Genomic DNA, 22,670 nt, shown 5'->3' on the forward strand with positions numbered 1-22,670 from the left:
TTATTATGAAGATGTTGTTGCTAAGAAGATTTCAGATAAAAAATTCTTTACGTTTTATTTTGTTAGCGACCATGCTCTTATATAACCGATAGAGCGTTTCATTTGGTTCTTTCTTTCCTTTTTATTTCCTTCTATTTTTTTCTTATTGTTGTTTTTTTCCTTTTCTGGGTTTTTTGTTCGTTTTTAAGGTTTTCACTTTCAATGTCTTGTAGTATAACCTCTTGTATTATTAATTTTTATAAACCTTTTTTTGATAATTTGTATTCATAGTTTCCGTGTTTTTTTTGAAGTATTCTAATTCTAAGGCCTTTAAAATTTGTTTTTCCTTTTTTTTTGCGTTTTCATTCTGTTTTTCGATAATAATACTGTTTAAGTAAAGATATATGCTGCTTGTTTTCCAGTGGCCTTAAAATCTCTGTCTTGAGACTATCTCGCTTAGAAGCCAAGCTCCCTTTCATGAGTCCAATTGAATTTCATAGGCTAGTCATTTTGATTTTGTATTCAATCATTTATTCATTATTTTGTTAAATTATTATACTCATTTTTTGTGACAATAAATTATTATATATTTTTTTCACCTTTATAACTTTCTGGTCTCACCTACCTCCCTCGGCTTTTATCTCAGTTTAATTTTAGGGTATATTATATTGGCATTTAATGTTGCTTCTTGTATCAGAATTTTTCTTTTAACTAGTTTAAAGAAACTAGTTGAAAAAATCAAATGAAATTCTGTTAAAATTTTAAACACTTGTGTCACTATTTGATTAAAATTTAATGTGATGTAATTTACTTGAATTAAATTGAAAGGCTTTTATTTACTTTATCAGATACATTTTTTTTTTTAGAGCTATCTGTAGATCTGTGTAGCAAAAATAATTGTTATTTTTAAAAATAGTATTTAAAAGAATGTATAAGGATATATCATTATGGACTTATATCATCTTATTACAAAATCTTGTTGTTTACCGTTTTCCTCCTTACTTTTTGCCATTTTTGTTAGAATTAATGCCATAAATAAGCTTCATTGCTATTAACATTTTCTAAAGAATACTAATTCATGTTACTTATTTAGAGTGGCATCAATGCCTTAAATGGCCAAAAAGGAATAAAACCAGAATTACAGAGCCCTGTAACACCGCAACAACCGAATCCGACGCTGAATTCTCTATTGGCAGGTAAGATATATCGATTGTAGTATTTTTTTTATATAAATGCCCCGCCCCCACCCCCTAAGAGGTTTTCCCTTCCCAAAATTAGTTGGGTTTAACTTTTTCCGATGATTAAACCAACTTAATTAAACTAATGTAATTCCTTTTCAATTTCCTTGTAAGTACTGTGTATTTATATCAAAGTCAATGTTCTCGTTGTATTTAAATGTTTGTTTGGTTAGATACTTGCCCAGTTACAGCAACAAATGCCCTTAAAAAAAGAACTCCATCTTTGATCTTTTTTGTGTTTTTTTTTTTCACGAATGAGGCTCTGAGCTGAAATAATTCTTAGAAGTAAATGAATGGATAATCCAACCAACATTAAATTTAGCAAAATTGAAAAATAAAGTCCTTTTTTCCTCTGCACTGGTACTGATACTTGGCCTGGTATTTTACAACTTTTATTGGTATGTAAAAAGACACAAAAGTTTTGTAGAAGGTTATTATTTTAAAATGAATGATTCAACAATTTAAAGCTAATTACTGCTTAGGAATTGAGTAATTAGAATATTAGATATTTCTATTAATGGCTTTAAAGTCAAATAGCCAATAATTTTGTAAAAAGAGCTGCGCGCAAAATCATTTATGCTTCCCAAAAAATGCACAATCAACTGTAGGAAACTTATTTGTCAATTTTTGTCTGTTTAAGGTTCTCCACACTCTGTGACTCCTGACCCCAATTCAATGTTAGAAAGACTGTCCAGTCCTCCTTCTATTTCTTCCCGAGCCAGCTCTGCTGCAAGTTTGCTCTCCCCACGAACCATTGTTCCGGTTTCTACACCACTTGGCTCGGTAAGTTCTTTGGGAAAACTCTCTTTTTCTACTATAAATTAGTGTGGTTGTTTCCCTAGGTCTAATATGAGGACTCTCTGGTAAGTATCCTTCAAAGTGTGTTCTATGCGCTTCTATATAGATATTGTGTTCACCTTTTGACATTGAAATCCTGAAGTGGTATTTTAAAAATATTGCATTGCATGACTAGAAGAAGTGGATTAAATTTAGGGAAATATATTTTTGAAATCTTCTCCGAGTTGCAGTGGTAGCTAGCAACCTAGTAAGAGACGATCACGTCCACTACTAAAAAATGTAATAGCCCGTAACTCCTGGAAATAGCGTCAGATCAAAACAAGAAGTACTCCATTAGAACCGCCTTGTTTGAAACCCCTAAATAAGAAACTTACCGTCCCTTGGCTTGAATAACAAGGAAAATATATTAGTTTGAAAATCCACAAAAGTGGTTGAAACCACGATATTCTGCATCGACAGTAAATTTTTTTTTTTTTTTTTTTTTTTTTTTTTTTTTTTTTTTTCGTAGATAGCTGGGCACTGGAACGTCGTAGAGAGCTGTTTAATGGCTCATTTTAAGGAAAAATGAAGTATTTAAAAACATTTTGTAATTAAAAAATTAATTTTTAAAATATTGTCAATTTCTTACGACAAACTACATTTTTGTTCAACACTGTAGTGGCAAATGGTAATAACATCATCTTGCATAGGAAGATCAAAATAGTGTTCTTAACGTTATGAAAAGCGTGTAGATATAGTTATATAAAATTCAGTAATTCTTTTTTTATGATTTAGGAATGAATTGTTCAGTAATACGTTAACTGGTGCTTAAAAAGAGAAGCTGAAGCTATATAGTTACAATTGAATCCCTTATTATACATAAGTGGTGCACCCAGAACTAAGCTCTGGGAGGGGAGGGGGGTCGGTGATAGTAATAGAACTGGAAGAAAGATATTTGTAGGAATTATTTCAAGGGTGGTGGTAAAATTAAAAAGTACGCAAAAACAGCTACATGGATCAATGGTTGAAGAGAATCGTAAAAACTTGGTTTGACCGTACTATTAAAAAGTTTTAGTGCCCTTCTTAAGTGACAAAAGAGATCGTACCACCGCAAAAGTGTCAATTTCTGTTATGTGTACTGAAAACTAATTATTTTGACCCGAATACAATCAAAAAGCAAAAATTCTAAGACAGACAATCGATTTATAAGTATCGCAACACTGTTTCTACAACCTCCGTGTTTCAGGGGTAGTACTGACACGTGACAACGCATTTGTCCCTAAACATAAATGGGTCAATACAAAAATTAATGGTTATTATAGAAAGGTACTTTTGAGCTTCCTTTGACTAAGTTGATTCATTTGAGGGGTTTCACTGTTGTAGAGTACTGCCCTTTTTTGTTGCCTGAAGCCTCAAAAGGAGGATTTTTTGCCCAAACGTTTGAGTTTTTTTTTGTGGGAAGCTCTTCAAATCCATTTGAAGTGGGCATTGAGTAAATTGTTCAATATGTACACTGAGGTTTGATAGCTCTCCTATTGTTGCAGAAATATGAGGAGAGGGGGGGGGGACATCCCGTTAAACCCCTTTCTCTATGTTTAAACTTCAAAATATTATAGATAGAAAAATGTCCTGAACCAAGCATGGGTTAGGGTGACGAAATTTGCTGCATGTATTTTTAGCCAGCCTTACCTTTTGGTGGCTAAGCTTAGAACTGATCTTGTTTTGACTTACGTTTTTAAACAACAAAAAAAAAGAAAAAAAATGTTCAGCATTACCTGCTGAAAGATACGGGCAGACATGTACGCAGTAGGGCTATCGGGATCACGCCCTTAAGACTTTTTTTTCATTTTGGCGAGTATCTAGACCTTATAAACCTTCCCTTGTGTTGGTCTTGAATGAAAATTATGTAGCAGGTGTGAGATACTCTTGTGTAACTGTTGTAAGAGTTAGCGCTTCTTGATAATCTCGTTTACACTGAAACGAATCTGTAGTTATTACCAATCAGAGTTGTTTTTAGAATGTTTCTCCTGGGATTTTTGCTTTAAAATAGATTGATTTTATGAAATAAGAATGGACAACAAAGAAGCTGCAGCCCATAACAGGAAAGAAAAATTTAAGACAACCTCAAAAAATGTAGTTCCAAAAAAAACTAAAATCGACCACGGAAAAAATGCCCATAAAGCTTATGTATTGATTATGCTGCTTAGGGGCCATACCTTGTTTTGCAATTTCATGTCTGCGACTCACTGCATAGTTTTGCCTACCCTTCCTCCCATTTTTTCAGGTTTTTTTTCAATTATTGGCTTTATGTTTGTTTCCCTTGTTTAATTTATTTTTGTTGAAGAGTACTTAACGATTACTTCTAAACATTCATTATTTGAAATCAGAATAATCCATAATAATAAATATTGAATGAGAAAAATGATAACACTTTTTCTATAAAAAAGACTAAAAATTTACGAAGCAAAATGTGACAGTTTTTCTCTTTGTAAAAAAGAAAAGGGGTTTAATTACTTCGTATTTTCATACGTAAGCACATTTTGCACAATTATTTTGTTGTTTTTCTAACGAAAGAGATCTAATATAAATGAAAAACTGGATGTGCCATTAATAGTGCAATACTAGCCAGCAAAATTTAAAAAGAATAAAAGCAAGTTTGATTTTGATTTATTAAAATCAAATTTTCACTTATTAGCCTATTTTGTAAGTTTGTTCTTATACTGTCCTTTCTGGGTTATACTTTTTGTATATTGTCTTTCTGGAGCAGAGACTAATTGAAAAAAAAATATGTATAAAAATATTCTTATGACTCCCTTTTCCGCTAAAGTGGCTCTTTAATTTTCGCCCCAATGTAAGATTTTTGATTAGTGCTAACTGGTACTATTTTTGTTTCTTGAATATAAATTCTCCTTTCGTGAGTTTCCCATGTCCTTTGTTTCTAATTTTAAGTTTGACTACTCTTTTCAAATTAAAGGGTCAGCGAGTAGCTGTACAAAAACGTCAGCAGCCCATAATCCAAAGTACAGGTCCGCCATCTACATCCTCAGATCCTGGCAGTATGATGAATATGCAAGATGGCAATACTGGTAATCTTCAAAATGTGCAGGTGAGATTCCCAGGGCTGTTTAAAAGGGCTGAAAAATAATGTGGTTTCATTTTGGTACATGATAGGCTACATGAAATCATTCCAAATATTTTCTGCCCAGTCATGTTTTGTCTTCTTTCTTTCAGTCATCTTTTTAAGGACTCTTACGCATTTGTGGGTTGCAGTTACGGGATTGCTGGTATTGAAAATGATAGAAAATATTGTGTTTCGAAAAAGAGTAAATGATAAGTTCATTTCCATTTCTTTTTTTTTACTTGCCTGGTCGTGTCTCAGTAAAGTAGATAATCATATTCTTAAAACATGGTGAGGATAAGTTTCCTTTAAATTCTACAACCAGTAAATAAATATTGTGTCACATATATTTGTAATCACGGTAGATGCTGGCTTAAAGTAGCATTAATGTATTCATTGACCTTCTCAAGTGTTCCGGGTTTTTTACTCTGCTTTAGTGAAGGTTGTTCTTCAATTAAGATCCAATAAATTTATTCATAACACCATAAATACTAAAGAATTACGAATCTAAGCAAACATCCCTTAAAAGGCTTAATTCCTTGTAATTTAGGGGAAAAATACTTTTGCGTATCTATAGATAAGTCATTCAACATCAAGCATCAAAGTTACAAACATCAAACATGAATAATATCAAACAGTTTGTATGGAAAAAACAATTTTCACAGAAAGAAAAAAAGGCATGGGAGAAGAAGAAGCAGAAAAGAAAGTGAGGTAATACCAACTCTGAGGTAAAGAACTTTTTTTCAGTATATTCCTAGCCACTCTGGCATAAGTGGTAATCATCAGGTTGATGAAATAGCAAAAAATGCTATAAATATTGACCAGCCAAGTGGGAGACCAATCCCGATTAGAGATATTTACCGATGGAGGCTATCAGATAATAATTTTAATAGGATTAATCCTATCCTTTCCCCCTTTCCCAATAAGTATCTTTCTAAAATTTATCATAGAATTCGTTCTGGAACAAATGGACTAACTTTTCTTACATTCTTGTATAAGTTTTCTAATTCAAGGGGTTAAATTACCCCGTCCCCTCTTTGCAGGCATTGTAATGTGAATAATGAAACAATTGACCATTGCTAATTTGAATGTAATATGCTGACGTCTACAAAACATACCTTGCTTTGTAGACTTTTAAAATGCTTCAAACACCAAAAAATCTCACTATCAGCCAAGAGCCTAGCCAACTATACCTGCACACAGAGCACAGAAATCGATATCTATCATCTTATATTTGAACTCCTCGAGTCGAAAGATCTACTGAAAGATATCTGAGAATATCTAATAAATAAGAGACAACCAAGCCAGTAGCTCTGTAGCCCACAGAGTGAAGCAAAAGGAAAAGGGCTAAATAGTATCAACTGAATAGCCCGCCTTCTGTGAATTAGAAGAAGAAGAAGCACTGAGGAAAAAAGAAAGAAAAAAACATCCAACTGAAACCGACGAAATTGTTTTTATAGACGATTAGACTGGTCAGACAGGTCTCATCAGATATGATCTGACCAGACTCATCAAATGAGACTATATATGGAATAAAACCAAGTCTTTGGGAAGACCAATGCGGAACTGAAGAAAAATAGAAGATGTACACTTAACAGCATGAAATATTTTTAGGTCAAGTAAGGGATTGGATACTGAATGATTATCATGCGTCAAGATCTCCAGCTTTATCGTACACCTTTGAAAACATGCGATTTAATAAATAGATAACGTTCAAGCTTTCTTAGAATACCGAAATTCTAGTAAACCTTTATTTTATCAAATCAATGTGTCTTTTAAATTAAAGATAGATTTTGATCAAGAAGACTCCCTAAAAATCTGACAAAACTATCTTTTGGTCTACTAATAAATTTGATAGCTGGATTGGTGCTGTTGTTTAGTTTTGTGCAGTCTTCCTAGTAGTCTTCCATCGATATACTGTGCGTCAAAAAAGTATTAAAGATCAAAATTTACAAGTTTACTTTTTTTTTAAATCAGTTTTAGGGTCTTTGCTTAATGTTCCTAGGATACTAATAAAGATAAGAATTGATATTAAAACAAAAAAAGCCGACAAATTTTGGGTATTAATTCATAAATAATTTTTTAGAAGAGTGACTAAGGGCATGCTAACAAAGTGCTTGTGCTCGTCCTCCACCCCTGTGCTCCTTCTCTTTTCATTTTTCAAAATTATTTTTCCTATGGATTTAATCTGTTTAGCGTCTGTTGAACGTCTACAATAGTACCTTGTTTTTTTTTCAAGGTTTCGATACCAGGTCTCTCAATGCCTTTATCCTTACAAATTGCAATGCCCGAAGAAAGCTCCAGCCCTGATCAAGGGCAAACGATGGTTCTACAACAGCACACGTCGCAACCTCAACGACTTACTTCCGTAAGTTTCATCTAAGTTCAAACCACCAAAGTTTTAGGAGTGAAGATTCTTGTACGTGCTATCTTTTCAGTAATGTACTCTTCACCTTACCCCATCAAAAATGAAAACATTAATAACGTCGGAGCCGCTCCTTAACATAGAGTGCTGTAATGGGAGTATCACTGAGTAGCTTGTCCTCTTGTAATTAAATTTTTTGCTTGAATATCCCAATCCAAGATATGTTTTTGCATTCACATTCCCGTCTTCTTTTATTCTTTCCTCTGGGAGAGTACGGAACAAAAGAATTATCAGGGGACAGGCAATGCTCTTAAAACTTTCACTATAAGAGATCGTCTCAATTAAAGAGAATATAATAATAATGGTTTATTTTTAACCTACATCATATATAAAAATGATAATTGTGGAGTATAACGAAAAAAGTAGATAATACACTACAGACATGAGTACATAAAACTTAAAAACTTCACAAGAGAGAGTAACCAAAGAAAAGAAAACATTCAAGATAAAAAAAAAAAAAAAAAAAAAAAAAAAAAAAAAAAAAAATTATGACAAAGACAGACCAAGACTTAATATAATGGACCAGGACTTAATGGAGCATCATTTAATAATCTAGAACTTCATATTTGAAATGTTTGAATATTACCTGTTCATGAATTTAACGAATTTAAATTACTATTGCGAAAAAAAAAATTACAAAACAAGTAACTTCAACAACATTTCAAACAACAAAAAAAGAACAAAAACTACTGCAATGGAGTAAGGCCACTGTGGGCGATCACTTAGTCTAATGACGCGATCCCATTGTCTGTTTTCGTTTTTTATACGTTAAAAAGTAAGAAGTATTTAAAAGCCAAAGGGAAGGTCAAATCGCGTATCACACAAACAGAGCAACTTGAGTTGTCTAAATTTGGCTGTTAGAGCCAATTTTTGAATCATTTCTGAAATCACCTGAAGTACTTTAAATTTGCGGAGGAAAAAAGCTAGAATTGTCACACTATAGTAGGTTGGCCATGGTGTCAAACCATTGATTTTTTAGGGTTGAAATCGGTTGATCGTAATCCAATCCTTTGCAGTTTGTAACTTCATTAAAGTCATTTATTGTTGAAGCTCCACATTCCCTGATTCAGTAAACTTTTGATTAGTGAAAAAGCTGTATATGTACTACAATGCCATGAAATTGGGACTATCTGGGGATGGGGACTATCTGTTAGTGACTTCCTGGGCTACTACATCGTCAGTAGATGAGAAGTTTAATCCTAATTGACATTTTATTGATAATATTTAGTAATTGTTATATTTTGTCTTTTTAAAATTTAGACTTCTATAAATGCGTTAAGGTGCTCAATATGATTTCATTCAGTTTGAAACATTTTATGGTAAATCTTGATTTTATTTCCGTGTATAATGTTGACAGGGTACATACTCGGTAACAAAAATCTGTAACTAAAAGTTTCACGATGGACTAATAGAATAATGATTCGTGATGGTGCAACTTTTTATAAATTTAATTGTACAACTAACTGGAATTACCCTAAATACAGAGTAACTCCCAATGAGCCGTTTTTCCTCTAGTTTAAAAATTCAAAATCTGAAAAGTTCACGTCCAGCTATGGATGATTCTGTTTACTTTTATTCAAATCTTTAGAAAATCAATTGGTTAAAAAAAAAAAAAAAAAAAAAAAAAAAAAAAAAAAAAGGACTATGTGCCGTATTCTATTTGGTTTACAATACAGCTCTCTCTCTCTTTCTCTCCCTCTCTCTCACTCTCTATCTCTCCCTCTCTCTCTCCCTCTCTCTCTCTCTCTCTCTCTCTCTCTCTCTCTCTCTCTCTCTCTCTCTCTCTCTCTCTCTCTCTCTCTCTCTCTGTCTCTGTCTCTCTCTCCCTCTCTCTCGTTTTCACCCTCTCTTTAATTCAGTACTAGCACTCAGCTCAAGCAATGGTACCTTAGTAAAAAGTCGAATCAATGTGGCGTCTCATTAGTTTCTCTGTTTTATAGCAGCTGAAAACAACTCAAGGAAATCAAACAACCGTTTTGCTAGTTGGCCCGAGACCTGGCAGTGCAGGACAAAACCAGGGGCAGTCGATAGCTCTTCCAGTGTCTCTGTTGCAATTGCCCAAATCTCAGACCCAAGGAACTAGACCCATGGGACAAATAAGAACATCTCTAATCCGTCAACCACAACCAGGTACGGATTGCTTGTCTAATTATACTTCCAGCTTTTTTTTCTTTTTTTTCCTTATATACTGCGTCGCAAAGAGTTAAAGCCTTATTCATCGAGGAGAAACCAGCCCCGGACCATTATCTTTTATATCAACTCAATTTTTGAATCTAAGTGACATTTTCTAAATTTTCTAAGTTATATTTCATTCTATTTTGTATTAAAGGTCTATATTAAAGGTGATGAAGATTGCCCTTTACATATTCTATCAGGTATTACCTTGAAATTTTAGGGTTAACTCTTAATAAAAACTTTTACGTCCCTTATTTTCATATTTCACTTTTTTTGTTAAGGTGATGTTATGCTTATTATTATTTGTGATTTAAAAAAATGCTGATCTTGGATTGAGTTTCACCTTAAAAATGAACTTCGTCTATTTTAAAAGTAATTATAGAGAAGGGATTGTCAGTGCCAGGACACTAAAGTAAGGTCTTGTCTCAATTTCATTCTCAGCTCATGGGTCAAACAATTGGTCATCTCTAAATCATAAAAAAAACCTTTTCAATCTATTTACAAGACAGAGTAAACATTGATTTTGTTTTTACACAAAATGAGATATAATCTTTTACCAATGCATATTGCCACGGGTTTCGGGGCATGGATTGCTTCTATCACAAAGAAGCTATGCATTAATAATACTGTAAGACAATTACTACCACTACTGATAATTCATCACAGCACAACACCGCCGGAGTCCAACATACTAGAAAGCTCGGTCATTAACTATATCTACCTTATGGGTCCCCATTCCTCGAAGAAGAAGACCATGGGACGATTGATCGGTATATTTCAAATAATAAAGTGGTAGGGCAAACTAAATTGTAGCATGTACCGATCTCGAATCTTGAGAAATCACCGATTTTTCAAGATTTTGTATTTACTTATTTTTAATTAATTTATTGAAGGTAGTTGTGTGTGTATTCTTCCTTCTGATCGGTCATCTCATTTCTAATAATTAGAAGTAAAGTGATTATCCTAAAAAAAGACCAAGTATCAGTCGGGATTAATGAACATCTGTTTACTGGAATATTGTTTTGAAGGGAAGGCACGATTAATTAACTGGTTAAAAAACAATGGTGAATTATTGTACTTGATGGAACTTTGAGTTTTGTGCGTAGACTATCTCTCAATTTAATAATGAAGGAATACGAGTTGGGAACTTTTTCGCGCTTTTCTTATGAAAAGTTTTTTTTTCGGATGTTATAGGCTTAAAAATTTTTGTTTTTTCCACTCATCTATTTGGTTAGCTTTGAATACAATTGAACTTTCAACCGTGCACAGAGCGTGTGCTCGGGGACGCCAATTCACATAAATGAACAGCAAAGTTTGTTTTCGAGTTTTCTTTTTATCTAGGGGGGAGGGGGATTTGTAATTTTTTCAATTTTTTTTCAATGAAAATACCAAAAAAGGTATTTTTCAAAACTCAGGGGAGCGATTGCTCCCCTCACAATTTATACCCCTTTGTGTGCAAATGATTAGAAGCTATTATTGTTTTTTTAGGAGGTTCAAATGTTCGGCAAATAAGCAGCCAAAATTTGACAACACATCAGCAGCTACAACTAGCTTTGCAGCGACATGCTGCACAAAAGTTGCAACAGCAACAAAGGGCTACGACAGAGCAACATGGAAAACTGTCCTGAAAATCTTATTGGATGGTAATTTCAGAAGAAGTGCATTGATATCCGTCTGTTTGCTGTTTCGTTTTTATTTTATCCAACCTTATTAAAAAATCTTATTGTATGCAAGAACCCAAAGTATAATTACTCGCACACATGATTGTACTGCAAGTATTTTATGCAGCAAATCTAACTTTTAAAACTTTTCTGAATTTCAGCGCCGTTTATTCTTTTGTCGTTGAATCTTGTCATATCCCCTGGGTTCCAGAATGGGGTACGTTCTGGATAATTTTTATTTTTACCACCGCCCGGTCTCTGTATTTTTTTTTTCTTTGTAACCTGAATTTGTTCGTGAGAATACTATTTTCAAAAAAAGAGGATAATTCTTGTAAAATAAAGCCAAAATGTAGATAACATTATAAAATTCCAAAAATAGCTTGTTATAATTAAAAGAAACCATGAAGTAAGATCATGAAGTAAGGTCTTTGAAATTAACAATCAGCCACAGCGTCAGCAAATTACCCCCCCCCCCGCCTCACTAATAAAGATCCGTTAAAGACAGTAAAAATTTAAAAATCCGTTAACGACAGTAAAAATTTCAGAGATCAGCTTTCAGGCTTACTGTGTGGGTTTTATCGTAAAAGTCCTTAGCAAAGAACGACAGTAAAAATTTCAGAGATCAGCTACTAGGCTTGCTGTGTGGGTTTCATCGAGGCTTCATTGAGTCTATTACTGTACTAGCACCCGACGGCCATGGACGTATGTTTGCTGAGGACTACCAGGCTAAGTCGAGAATGACTTCAAACAGCTTCTTCGGTTTTGATATGAGCTTACAGCCAGGTTATGCTTGCCCTGCACCCGCTGTGACACCCAACAATCTTTTATACCCTTAGGGTTTTAGAGGTGCCCAAAATTGACATAAAGAAATCCTTATATTCACCAAGTGAAGACTTTTACAAACGATTCCAATTTCCACTACATTTTGTATCAAAGGATTTCTGATCTTGATAATACAAAGTCAGAGGATGATTTTGCAATATAGGTGTCCAAGATCAAAACACAGTTAGTATGTATTTTACAAATTGGGTTTGTTTTTCACCAAAAGAGTTTTGAAATCACTTATTTACAAATATGAGGCTTAAATTTCAATACGGGCGTCCTAAAAAAAAAAAAAAAAAAAAAAAAAAAAAAAAGCTGCCATGTTTCACGAGCGGCTTCATGTGCCATTTGTCCTAAAAGACAAGGGTGCTATTTGGACTTTTCTGACAACAATATATGTTTTTCAAACAGTGGTTTTTTTTATTATAACAAAAAAATCAACATGCTGCTCAATCTTCCAGAAAGGTTAATTTTCAATATTATTACAAAGAATATTTGTAATAGTCAATATAGTGCAACTAGTCTAATGCGCATTTTTATCCACGTTTTATTTTTATATATATATATATATATATATATATATATATATATATATATATATATATATATATATATATATATATATATATATATATATATATATATATATATATATATATATATATATATATATATATATATATATATATATATATATATATATATATATATAGGTATATATATATATATATATATATATATATATATATATATATATATATATAGACACCAAATTGCTAAAAAATACTTTCAGTTTAAGCAATCTATCAACTTCTCCCTACAGTCCCACAATGAATCATTTGTCCCTCAACACCTATGTATTTTTAGGCGCAAGTTTGCAAACTCTCAATGAGTGGCTCTTTAGATCAAAATGAGGGGGGGGGGTGCGCCCTAACCTTCCGTCGTGTGGATAAATTACCTAGATTAAGCGTACAATACGGTGCTGAAAGTGACGGCTCCTCAATTATTGGCAGAACCTGTTTTATTATATAAAGCAAATGCAGCTAAATGAGAACTTTTCTTGCAGAAGGATATTTACTAAGCAGTTAAAATTAGCGCACAGATAATTAGGCTGCTAATGTTTAGGATAACCTTCAATAATTTATTGAATAACTCAGATTTGCTAAAAAAAAAAAACATCTGACTGGTGGTTTTCGCATAGCACAACTGAATTGCAGCACAAGATATTGAAAAAGCCTCGAAGGAAAATGCGTCTTGCAGTTATACTTATTTCTACTATTAAGTGCATTTTGAATTAGCACCAGGTAAAAATAGATTAATTTAGAATTGGAATTTGTTATGTACAAAATAATGTAAAATATTTGTACAGGAAATTGAAAACCAGCATTGATGCAGACTTCGAATAGATTGGGATGGAGGAGGAGCGTACGTAGCTGTGTTGGGCTCAGGTGGCTCGGTACCAAAGTAAGTTGTTAGTAGCATTGATGCATACCAAGCTATTTTTCAACAGTTTGTGGTAGGAAAATTCCAACTTAACAGCCAAAATTTAAAAAGTTCACCCTACCTACTCATTGTTTCAAGCTTGGCGATTGAAAATTCAATCGTCAAGTCAAAATATTACAAGGACATGAATGGGGGCCAGGCCATATCCCAAGGCTAGCGCAAATGCTGCATTAGTGATAACTAGGAAATAACGCTAGAATCCCAACCAGACTCGTGCCATGGGTAGTTGCTGGGGTATGATTAACATAAAGGGTACTTTAAATATGCTGCTTAAAAGGTTGTTCACGCGACGTCAATAAAGAACATAAATCCGTTCGTGAAGTTTCAATTTTTGCCATCTTTTATGAAAGTACTTTGCGGCTCTGGGAAAGAAGTTACAATTTGCTCCTTTTTTTCTAGTCAACAGTCAAGCAATCAATAGCCGAAGAAAACTGAGGAAAGACTTTCAAATGGAAAAAATTACTTTTTATGCTAAACAACAGTTTGTTTGTGTCAAAACTAAGGTCAGTTAAAGGTATGGAACCATTTCATAAATGAAGATAAATTCTTCTATTTGGTTATTTGAACTGCTTGCAATGTCAATAGACTGAATTTTCGGCATGCTCTTTATAGAAATGTGCTTAAACTGTATTAAAAATACGTTTTACCACCTATCAGTCTCAACACAACAGCGTTGACTTGGTAAAGAGCAATGTGTCTCCTGTGTTTTTTTTTCAGGCCTGGCCAAATAGAATGGACGGTCTTAGGAAGTTGGGGGGGGGGGTGGCTTTTTTAATCACAAGTTCAGACTTAGTTCCATTTCGGGGGCAAAATCACACCGGAGGGCAATCAACCACCCTTTGTAAGAGAACACAAAGAATTTACCTACGAGGCGACATATTTTGTGCAGTCCATCTTATTTAAATAGTCTATTTAAAACAGAGGCTTCAAAGATATATTCTATCAGAAATGTTGTAATGTTCTAAATTGTTGAAATTATGCAAATATTTTGGTTCGCATCATTACAGGTAGACCCCGGCGCCGCGCCGGCGGATCGACCGAACACCGCCGACAAGAGACTCGGTCAAATGCCGCTGAAGTGTCGCAATGCCGCCGGTGCGCAGCAGGCACGCCGCCACCGGCAGAGGCGGCGGCGTTCGGTTGACTTTAAATTAATTTTGTGGCAAGTCTCTATTGCGTCAACCGCTAAATCGGAGCTTGTCTTTTTCGTGTAGTTTGGCGTTTGGGCATTTTCCATTAGAAATGAAAAAAGTATTGCGGTCTTCCCGAATTATCGAGTGAATCCCCCGAAAGTCCATAGGTAACTCAGAAAAAAAATTTGGATCTCCAAATCCCAGACTATACCCTAGTCTCGGTACCACCCCTAGCAATTTATCACCAGTGACTTCCCTGCCAAATATTACTTTGCATACCAAAATTCTTCACTACTCTCTTGTTCATTAATTTTCGTCTCTTTTGTTACTTTGCATAAAAACCAGACAGATGCAATATGCTATTGCAAATATTCTTCATATGCTGACAAAAAAAAGTATCGTCTTTATGAAATGATCATTTCGATGATCACATCATTTCGAATGATCACATCATTTCGAATGCAGTTTCCCAATAGCTATTTCTTACATCATTCGTAGTCAAGAATTTTATTTTCAAGTTGAATAGAATTATGGAACGCATTCACTACTATGCAGCTTCAGCCTCTTGTTGGATTTTGAAATTGAAAGCCGACAGATTGTTTCTACAGCTGAATTGTAAGTTTGCAGATTTTTTTTTTGCTGTTTTTAGATAAGATTTTCTTAAATGTTTAATACTCAATTAATGAACGCCTGATAGAAAATACAATCTTCTTTCTGGGAAATTTCCCCTCCCCAAAAAAAAAAACCTTATATTGAGACAAAATTTAGTTATAGACTAAGCTATGTACAAGGATGGGTAATTAAAGATTGAACCGGTAGTTACCCCAAAACTATTATCAATAAATAAGTTTTAAATTATTGCTTATAGGGGGGGGGGGAGTAGGGGGCTATCATTTTTAAATGATAATACCTCATTTTTTTTTATTGAAAGCAGGGATGTCAAAAAAGATAAGTATTTTTTTCATTTAAAGTGGAGACAGAAGAAAATGATATCAAATTCCCTTGGAAACCATTGAAATATTTTGATAGAACCAGGGCCCCCCATTAGGACTTGTTCATTGTCTTGGGTATTTTGCGATTTCTCATAGTCTACTGGCCTTATTTGGCTTTTGTGTGTGCTCCCTTTTAATTAGATTCTTTGGAACTTATGGCATGCCATGGCGAATCTATCACTCAATTTTCCAATAATTTGGGGTATATCTGAATAATGTCGACATTTTTGTTGTTGTCTTTGTACACCTTTACTCATACCATCTATTTTTTTTTAAGAAAATTAAGCTGTTTAACGTTATATTGCCTGTTTGTTTGAACCATATAGTGACCTAGTTAATTATTAAGTAAATTATTTTTCTAATGTAAAGCTGAGACGGCATCCTATCAAGGTGGTATCCAGAGAGGGGGGGGCACCAAATTGCTAAAAAATACTTTCAGTTTAAGCAATCTATCAACTTCTCCCTACAGTCCCACAATGAATCATTTGTCCCTCAACACCTATGTATTTTTAGGCGCAAGTTTGCAAACTCTCAATGAGTGGCTCTTTAGATCAAAATGAGGGGGGAGGGGGTGCGCACTAAACTTCCGTCGTGTGGATAAATTACCTAGATTAAGCGTACAATACGGTGCTGAAAGTGTCGGCTCCTCAATTATTGGCAGAACCTGTTTTATTATATAAAGCAAATGCAGCTAAATGAGAACTTTTCTTGCAGAAGGATATTTACTAAACAGTTAAAATTAGCGCACAGATAATTAGCCTGCTAATGTTTAGGATAACCTTCAATAATTTATTGAATAACTCAGATTTGCTAAAAAAAACAAAAAAAAAACATCCGACTGGTGGTTTTCGCATAGCACAACTGAATTGCAGCACAAGATATTGAAAAAGCCTCGAAGGAAAATGCGTCTTGCAGTTGTACTTATTTCTACTATTAAGTGCATTTTGAATTAGCACCAGGTAAAAATAGATTAATTTAGAATTGGAATTTGTTATGTACAAAATAATGTAAAATATTTGTACAGGAAATTGAAAACCAGCATTGATGCAGACTTCGAATAGATTGGGATGGAGGAGGAGCGTACGTAGCTGTGTTGGGCTCAGGTGGCTCGGTACCAAAGTAAGTTGTTAGTAGCATTGATGCATACCAAGCTATTTTTCAACAGTTTGTGGTAGGAAAATTCCAACTTAACAGCCAAAATTTAAAAAGTTCACCCTACCTACTCATTGTTTCAAGCTTGGCGATTGAAAATTCAATCGTCAAGTCAAAATATTACAAGGATATGAATGGGGGCCAGGCCATATCCCAAGGCTAGCGCAAATGCTGCATTAGTGATAACTAGGAAATAACGCTAGAATCCCAACCAGACTCGTGCCATGGGTAGTTGCTGGGGTATGATTAACATAAAGGGTACTTTAAATATGCTGCTTAAAAGGTTGTTCACGCGACGTCAATAAAGAACATAAATCCGTTCGTGAAGTTTCAATTTTTGCCATCTTTTATGAAAGTACTTTGCGGCTCTGGGAAAGAAGTTACAATTTGCTCCTTTTTTTCTAGTCAACAGTCAAGCAATCAATAGCCGAAGAAAACTGAGGAAAGACTTTCAAATGGAAAAAATTACTTTTTATGCTAAACAACAGTTTGTTTGTGTCAAAACTAAGGTCAGTTAAAGGTATGGAACCATTTCATAAATGAAGATAAATTCTTCTATTTGGTTATTTGAACTGCTTGCAATGTCAATAGACTGAATTTTCGGCATGATCTTTATAGAAATGTGCTTAAACTGTATTAAAAATACGTTTTACCACCTATCAGTCTCAACACAACAGGGTTGACTTGGTAAAGAGCAATGTGTCTCCTGTGTTTTTTTTTCAGGCCTGGCCAAATAGAATGGATGGTCTTAGGAAGTTGGGGGGGGGGGGGGGTGGCTTTTTCAATCACAAGTTCAGACTTAGTTCCATTTCGGGGGCAAAATCACACCGGAGGGCAATCAACCACCCTTTGTAAGAGAACACAAAGAATTTACCTACGAGGCAACATATTTTGTGCAGCCCATCTTATTTAAATAGTCTATTTAAAACAGAGGCTTCAAAGATATATTCTATCAGAAATGTTGTAATGTTCTAAATTGTTGAAATTATGCAAATATTTTGGTTCGCATCATTACAGGTAGACCCCGGCGCCGCGCCGGCGGATCGACCGAACGCCGCCGACAAGAGGCCCGGTCGAAAGCCGCCGAAGTGTCGTAACACCGCCGGTGCGCAGCAGGCACGCCGCCACCGGCAGAGGCGGCGGCGTTCGGTTGACTTTAAATAATTTTTGCGGCAATTCTTTATTGCGTCAACCGCAAAGTTGGAGCTTTTCCTTCTCGTGTGGTTTAGTATTCCCCCTATGCAGCTTCAGTCTCTTGTTGGATTTTGAAATTGACAGCCGACAGATTGTTTCTACAGCTGAATTGTAAGTTTGCAGATTTTTTTTTTGCTGTTTTTAGATAAGATTTTCTTAAATGTTTAATACTCAATTATTGAACGCCTGATAGAAAATAAAATCTTCTTTCTGGAAGATTTTCCCCCCCCCCCCAAAAAAACCTTCGATTGAGACAAAATTTAGTTATAGACTAAGCTATGTATAAGGTTGGGGAATTAAAGATTGAACCGTAAGTTACCCCAAAAATATGATTAATAAATAAATTTTAAATTATTGCCTCTAGGGGGGGGGGGAATAGCGGGCTATCATTTTTAAATGATAATAACTCATTTTATTTTATTGAAAGCAGGGATGCAAAAAAGATAATTATTTTTTTTCCATTTATAGTGGAGATAGAAGAAAATGATATCAAATTCCCTTGGAAACCATTGAAATATTTTGATAGAACCAGGGCCCCCCATTAGGACTTGTTCATTGTCTTGGGTATTTTGCGATTTCTCATAGTCTACTGGCCTTATTTGGCTTTTGTGTGTGCTCCCTTTTAATTAGATTCTTTGGAACTTATGGAATGCCATGGCGAATCTATCACTCAGTTTTCCAATAATTTGGGGTATATCTGAATAATTTCGATATTTTTGTTGTTGTCTTTGTACCCCTTTACTCATACACTCAATGTTTTTTCAAGGAACATTAAGCTGTTTAACGTTATTTTGCGTGTTTGTTTGAACCATATAGTGACCTAGTTAATTATTAAGTAAATTATTTTTCTAATGAAAGCTGAGACGGTATCCTATCAAAGTGGTATCCAGAGGGGGGGGGGGGTAGAGATGTATTACATTTAAATGATAATAGGTCGACATTTTATTTATTGAAAGTAGGGATACCAAAAAGTTGATTTTTTTTATTTAAAGCAGAGACGGCATCCTATCAAGGTGGTATCCAGAGGGGGGTATTGAGCTATCATATTTAAATGATAATACCTCGTTTTTTTTTAAAGCAGGGGTGCCAATAAGTTAATTTTTTTTTTCATTTAAAGCAGAGACGGTATCTTATCAAGATTGTATCCAGAAGGGGGGGGGGCAGAGGGAGTTATGATATTTAAGTGATAGTAACTTGATTTTTTTTTATTGAAAGTAGGGATGCCAAAAAGTTGACAAAATTAACAATATTTTTGTGAGTTATACTTGATACAGCACTTGTATGGTTTTATCGTCCAAAGGGAAAGGGACATATGCGTCCAACCCGTTTTTTTTCTTATTGATGAAACGGGTTTAATTTGAAAACATTCATTCATAAGTACCAGGCAGATTTACATTAAAACCAATTGGTGTGACGAAAGTGATAGCAACATTCCTACCAACCGTTGCGCTCGACTAACTTTGGCGCCCTTAGTCAAGTGCCCAAGTTAAATTAAAAGGCCAAGTCATAATAAAAGCTTTCAATTTGATAGGTTAAAGGGAAGGTCTTTGACAGCCTCATAACCTCAGGGTACTAGATCTTGCAACGTTCTTACGTATCTACAGTGGTTCAGAAAATTTGATCACCCCACAAATGATTACCAAAAATATGCACAATTGTAACATTTAGAATATTATAACACTTTTTCAAAGCTTTGAAGAAAAGCAAAAAAGGCTAAATACCCCTAACTACGCTTGAAAGCTATTTTAAAAAGAAACCCTTTGGAGATTTCCATGGATATGACCATAGTAGAAGCTTTGAGCCTGGGTGGGGATCAACGAGGAGTCTGAGTATTTTGACCACAGGTGAATTGTTGCTGCGACTTTCTTAAATTTGATAATTTTTGTGAGCATTTGGAAATCAAAGCTTAAACTCAAAAACTGATACTAAGTGTCCTAAAATTTTGCTTGGATTAAAAGTGACGAACTAGGATGAAAATTTCAACATCTTCCTGGAGCTACTTCACTCTGCATATTATTCCATTTAATTACACTTAAAACGCATGAGCTTTTCATTTTTTACCTAAGAAAATAGCTGGCACTTCATTTTTCTTCATAGCGAATAAACTTTTAAGTGTTTTTTGTGTCATTGTAATTGAAGTGTTCTCATGTATTTTTCAGTTTGATAAATTTACTCCTTTTAAATGCAGCTTATAATTTGACTGATATTAGGTATTTATCAGTTTATAATTTGGAATGAATCCCCAAAAGAAAAAAAATGAATAATATCCAAAAGAGCAGCCAAAGCAATAAAAAAGCAGCAGTTCAGCCTTAGCCTACATGACATATAGTCTATAAAGAAGCCAAAAAAAAAAAAAAAAAAAAACACTTTAAAATGCATTTTTTTTAAATTGTTATTAAATAACAGTTTTTAATACAAGAAGGCTTCTTAGGAATCCAAAAGAGCAAAAAAACAAAAAAAAAACAATCAATATCAAAGTCGCCCATTTCAACTGTTTTAAAGGTCACAAAACAGATACAGGCAAAGAGCATTATGAAAAAATTAAGCTTCGAAGTTCAAAGTTATATTCAAAGTTTTTACCCAGATAACTGACGAATTTTGTGATGCGGTATTTGAAGTTTTATATGCAGCAATGCTCGATGAAAAAAAACTACTAATTTTGATAATTATTTATGTTACGAATACAGAGCTAATAGATACTTCAACTACTCGTATTATGCAAGGGTTCTGAAACGCCACAGCCATTTCGTTTCTACCAGATTTCTATTGAACTCATGAATAGAAATCATGGAAATATGTGAACTTTTGAACTTATGAATAGACTCGAATCTGTTGTAAATTTAAGCGGTGATTTGAGAAAGACTGATGAAAACATAAATGTTTGCGGTCATCATTGATCGCGCTGGCGGCGCGCCGCCGACGTCTTACCGGCGGCACGGCGTGACGCGCTTTTTGGCCCCGCCGCCGCCGGTCTTCCCTCATCGGCGCGGCGCCGGGGTCTAATTACAGGGTCTGTAATCGATTGTCATTGCAAGTGATCATTCAGAGTTTAGTTGGATGGCCTGACATCCTTTAAATTGCTACCATAACTTCGTAAATATAGATTTTTTAAATATCTTCACTCATGATCGTTTCTCTGTATAGTCGGAAACTACAAGAAGTGAAAGTTATTTTCCGACATATAGTTGGGTTTTGCTCAATGACTCCTCAAAAAATTTCCACTAGAACCAATTTATGTGGAATCACTAGCGCCTTTTTAACTTGTACTATATTAATGCATTTACGCATGTTGGAATTACTGGAGAGTAAAAGTATATTATGACCTTAGAACAGAATTAAAATTTATTTATTAAGTTTTGTTAGTTGAAACTCTTTAACTTGAAATCATGCATTTTCGCTATTTCGATTTATCAGATCACATTGTGTGGTCACTTCTAAGATGGGGTTAACCTTGGAGAGAAAATTTTCACCCAAAAGCTTTATAACTTTTTAAAGCTTTATAACGTCATTTTTGATTTACTAAAATTTTAAGACATGTACATACATGGTCGAGCATCAAATAATAGGTTGTCGTGCTAAGACCTCAAGTGCCTTTAAGTGACCAGACAAGTTTTAGTAAGGACCAAAAGGACCTTTCGCTAATGCGAAAAACAACAAGTTAGGTGGAATGAAAAGTTTTTATAAAGACAGTGGTTTTAGTAAACTTTTAGTGAATATTTCTAGTATTTGACCAATAGCCATCTTAAACAGAAAAAAAACAATTAAAGCAAATAAACCAATAATCAAAATAAAAAAAAACCCTTAATAAAAGTAAAAGACAAACGGAAAACCAAAATTAACAGAGCCTTATCATCAGATCATATTGCTTCACAAAAGTTCCCCAGTTCCCGCCCTTTTTTTCTAAAGACAGCAATTAGTCATAGCCAAAATATTCGGTTATTTTTATTTTAAAGGAAGTCTTCATTTTACCTAACTTCTTGTTTATCAAATCAGTATTGTGAAATTTGACTGGTAAACCTAAATTCCTTGTTATTAAATTGTAATTGTTGCGAAAAACTAACTAACTTCTCCTAAAATTTTTAAGGGTATTTTGGTTCTCAAATGCCAACACTGGCGGATATCAAAAATCGTTTTTAAAATATTTATGTACCGTGTTTCGCATTTACCTTTTAAAAATGTTGTTTTATACTAGTTTTTACCATCAGCCAGGATCAGGTTACAACTATTAGATCTTAGGATCAGTAACTCAAGGAAACATAATTAAATTCTTTTTTTGTTTCAGGAATTAAAACAGACGAGTCGTGTGTAACTTTGTATGCTGAATTAGAATACACAATCAAAATCTTCCCATCAACTATAGTTTTTGCTTAATACTTTTTTTTTTAATTGGTTGCTTTTTTTGTGACATTTGTATGTTTTTAATTCAAATGTAATTACCTAGAAAAGTTTTCTAGAGCAGTTTTTAATACGAAACAAAAGATATAATTGTATCTTTTCTAGT

General features: G+C 34.1%; 1 protein-coding gene and 1 long non-coding RNA gene across 3 annotated transcripts in view; both read left to right on the plus strand.

Annotated features, from left to right (window-relative positions):
- The window catches only part of Spt20 (transcription factor Spt20 homolog), a 70,384-nt gene extending 58,942 nt beyond the window's left edge, over positions 1-11,442 (plus strand). Inside the window, exons 12-17 of one of the 2 annotated variants that reach the window (XM_089087509.1) lie at positions 1,073-1,175; positions 1,858-2,000; positions 4,969-5,100; positions 7,352-7,480; positions 9,478-9,667; positions 11,201-11,442. In XM_089087509.1, coding sequence (XP_088943635.1) covers positions 1,073-1,175; positions 1,858-2,000; positions 4,969-5,100; positions 7,352-7,480; positions 9,478-9,667; positions 11,201-11,340 — 837 coding nt within the window. In that variant the 3' untranslated portion in view covers positions 11,341-11,442. The remainder of the gene's footprint in view (positions 1-1,072; positions 1,176-1,857; positions 2,001-4,968; positions 5,101-7,351; positions 7,481-9,477; positions 9,668-11,200) is intronic. The other variant, XM_089087510.1, reaches the window with a different exon arrangement.
- A 2,681-nt stretch (positions 11,443-14,123) lies between these two features.
- Positions 14,124-22,522, plus strand: LOC148953045 (uncharacterized). Its single transcript, XR_016141621.1, has 3 exons — positions 14,124-14,212; positions 17,381-17,495; positions 22,452-22,522. It is a non-coding gene; the product is annotated as an uncharacterized LOC148953045 (long non-coding RNA).
- Positions 22,523-22,670: the final 148 nt, after the last annotated feature.

Source organism: Artemia sp. Qi Xiang Cuo, chromosome 4 (genome assembly GCF_049724085.1).
Source record: "Artemia sp. Qi Xiang Cuo chromosome 4, ASM4972408v1, whole genome shotgun sequence".
NCBI classification, from domain to species: Eukaryota; Metazoa; Arthropoda; class Branchiopoda; order Anostraca; family Artemiidae; genus Artemia; species Artemia sp. Qi Xiang Cuo.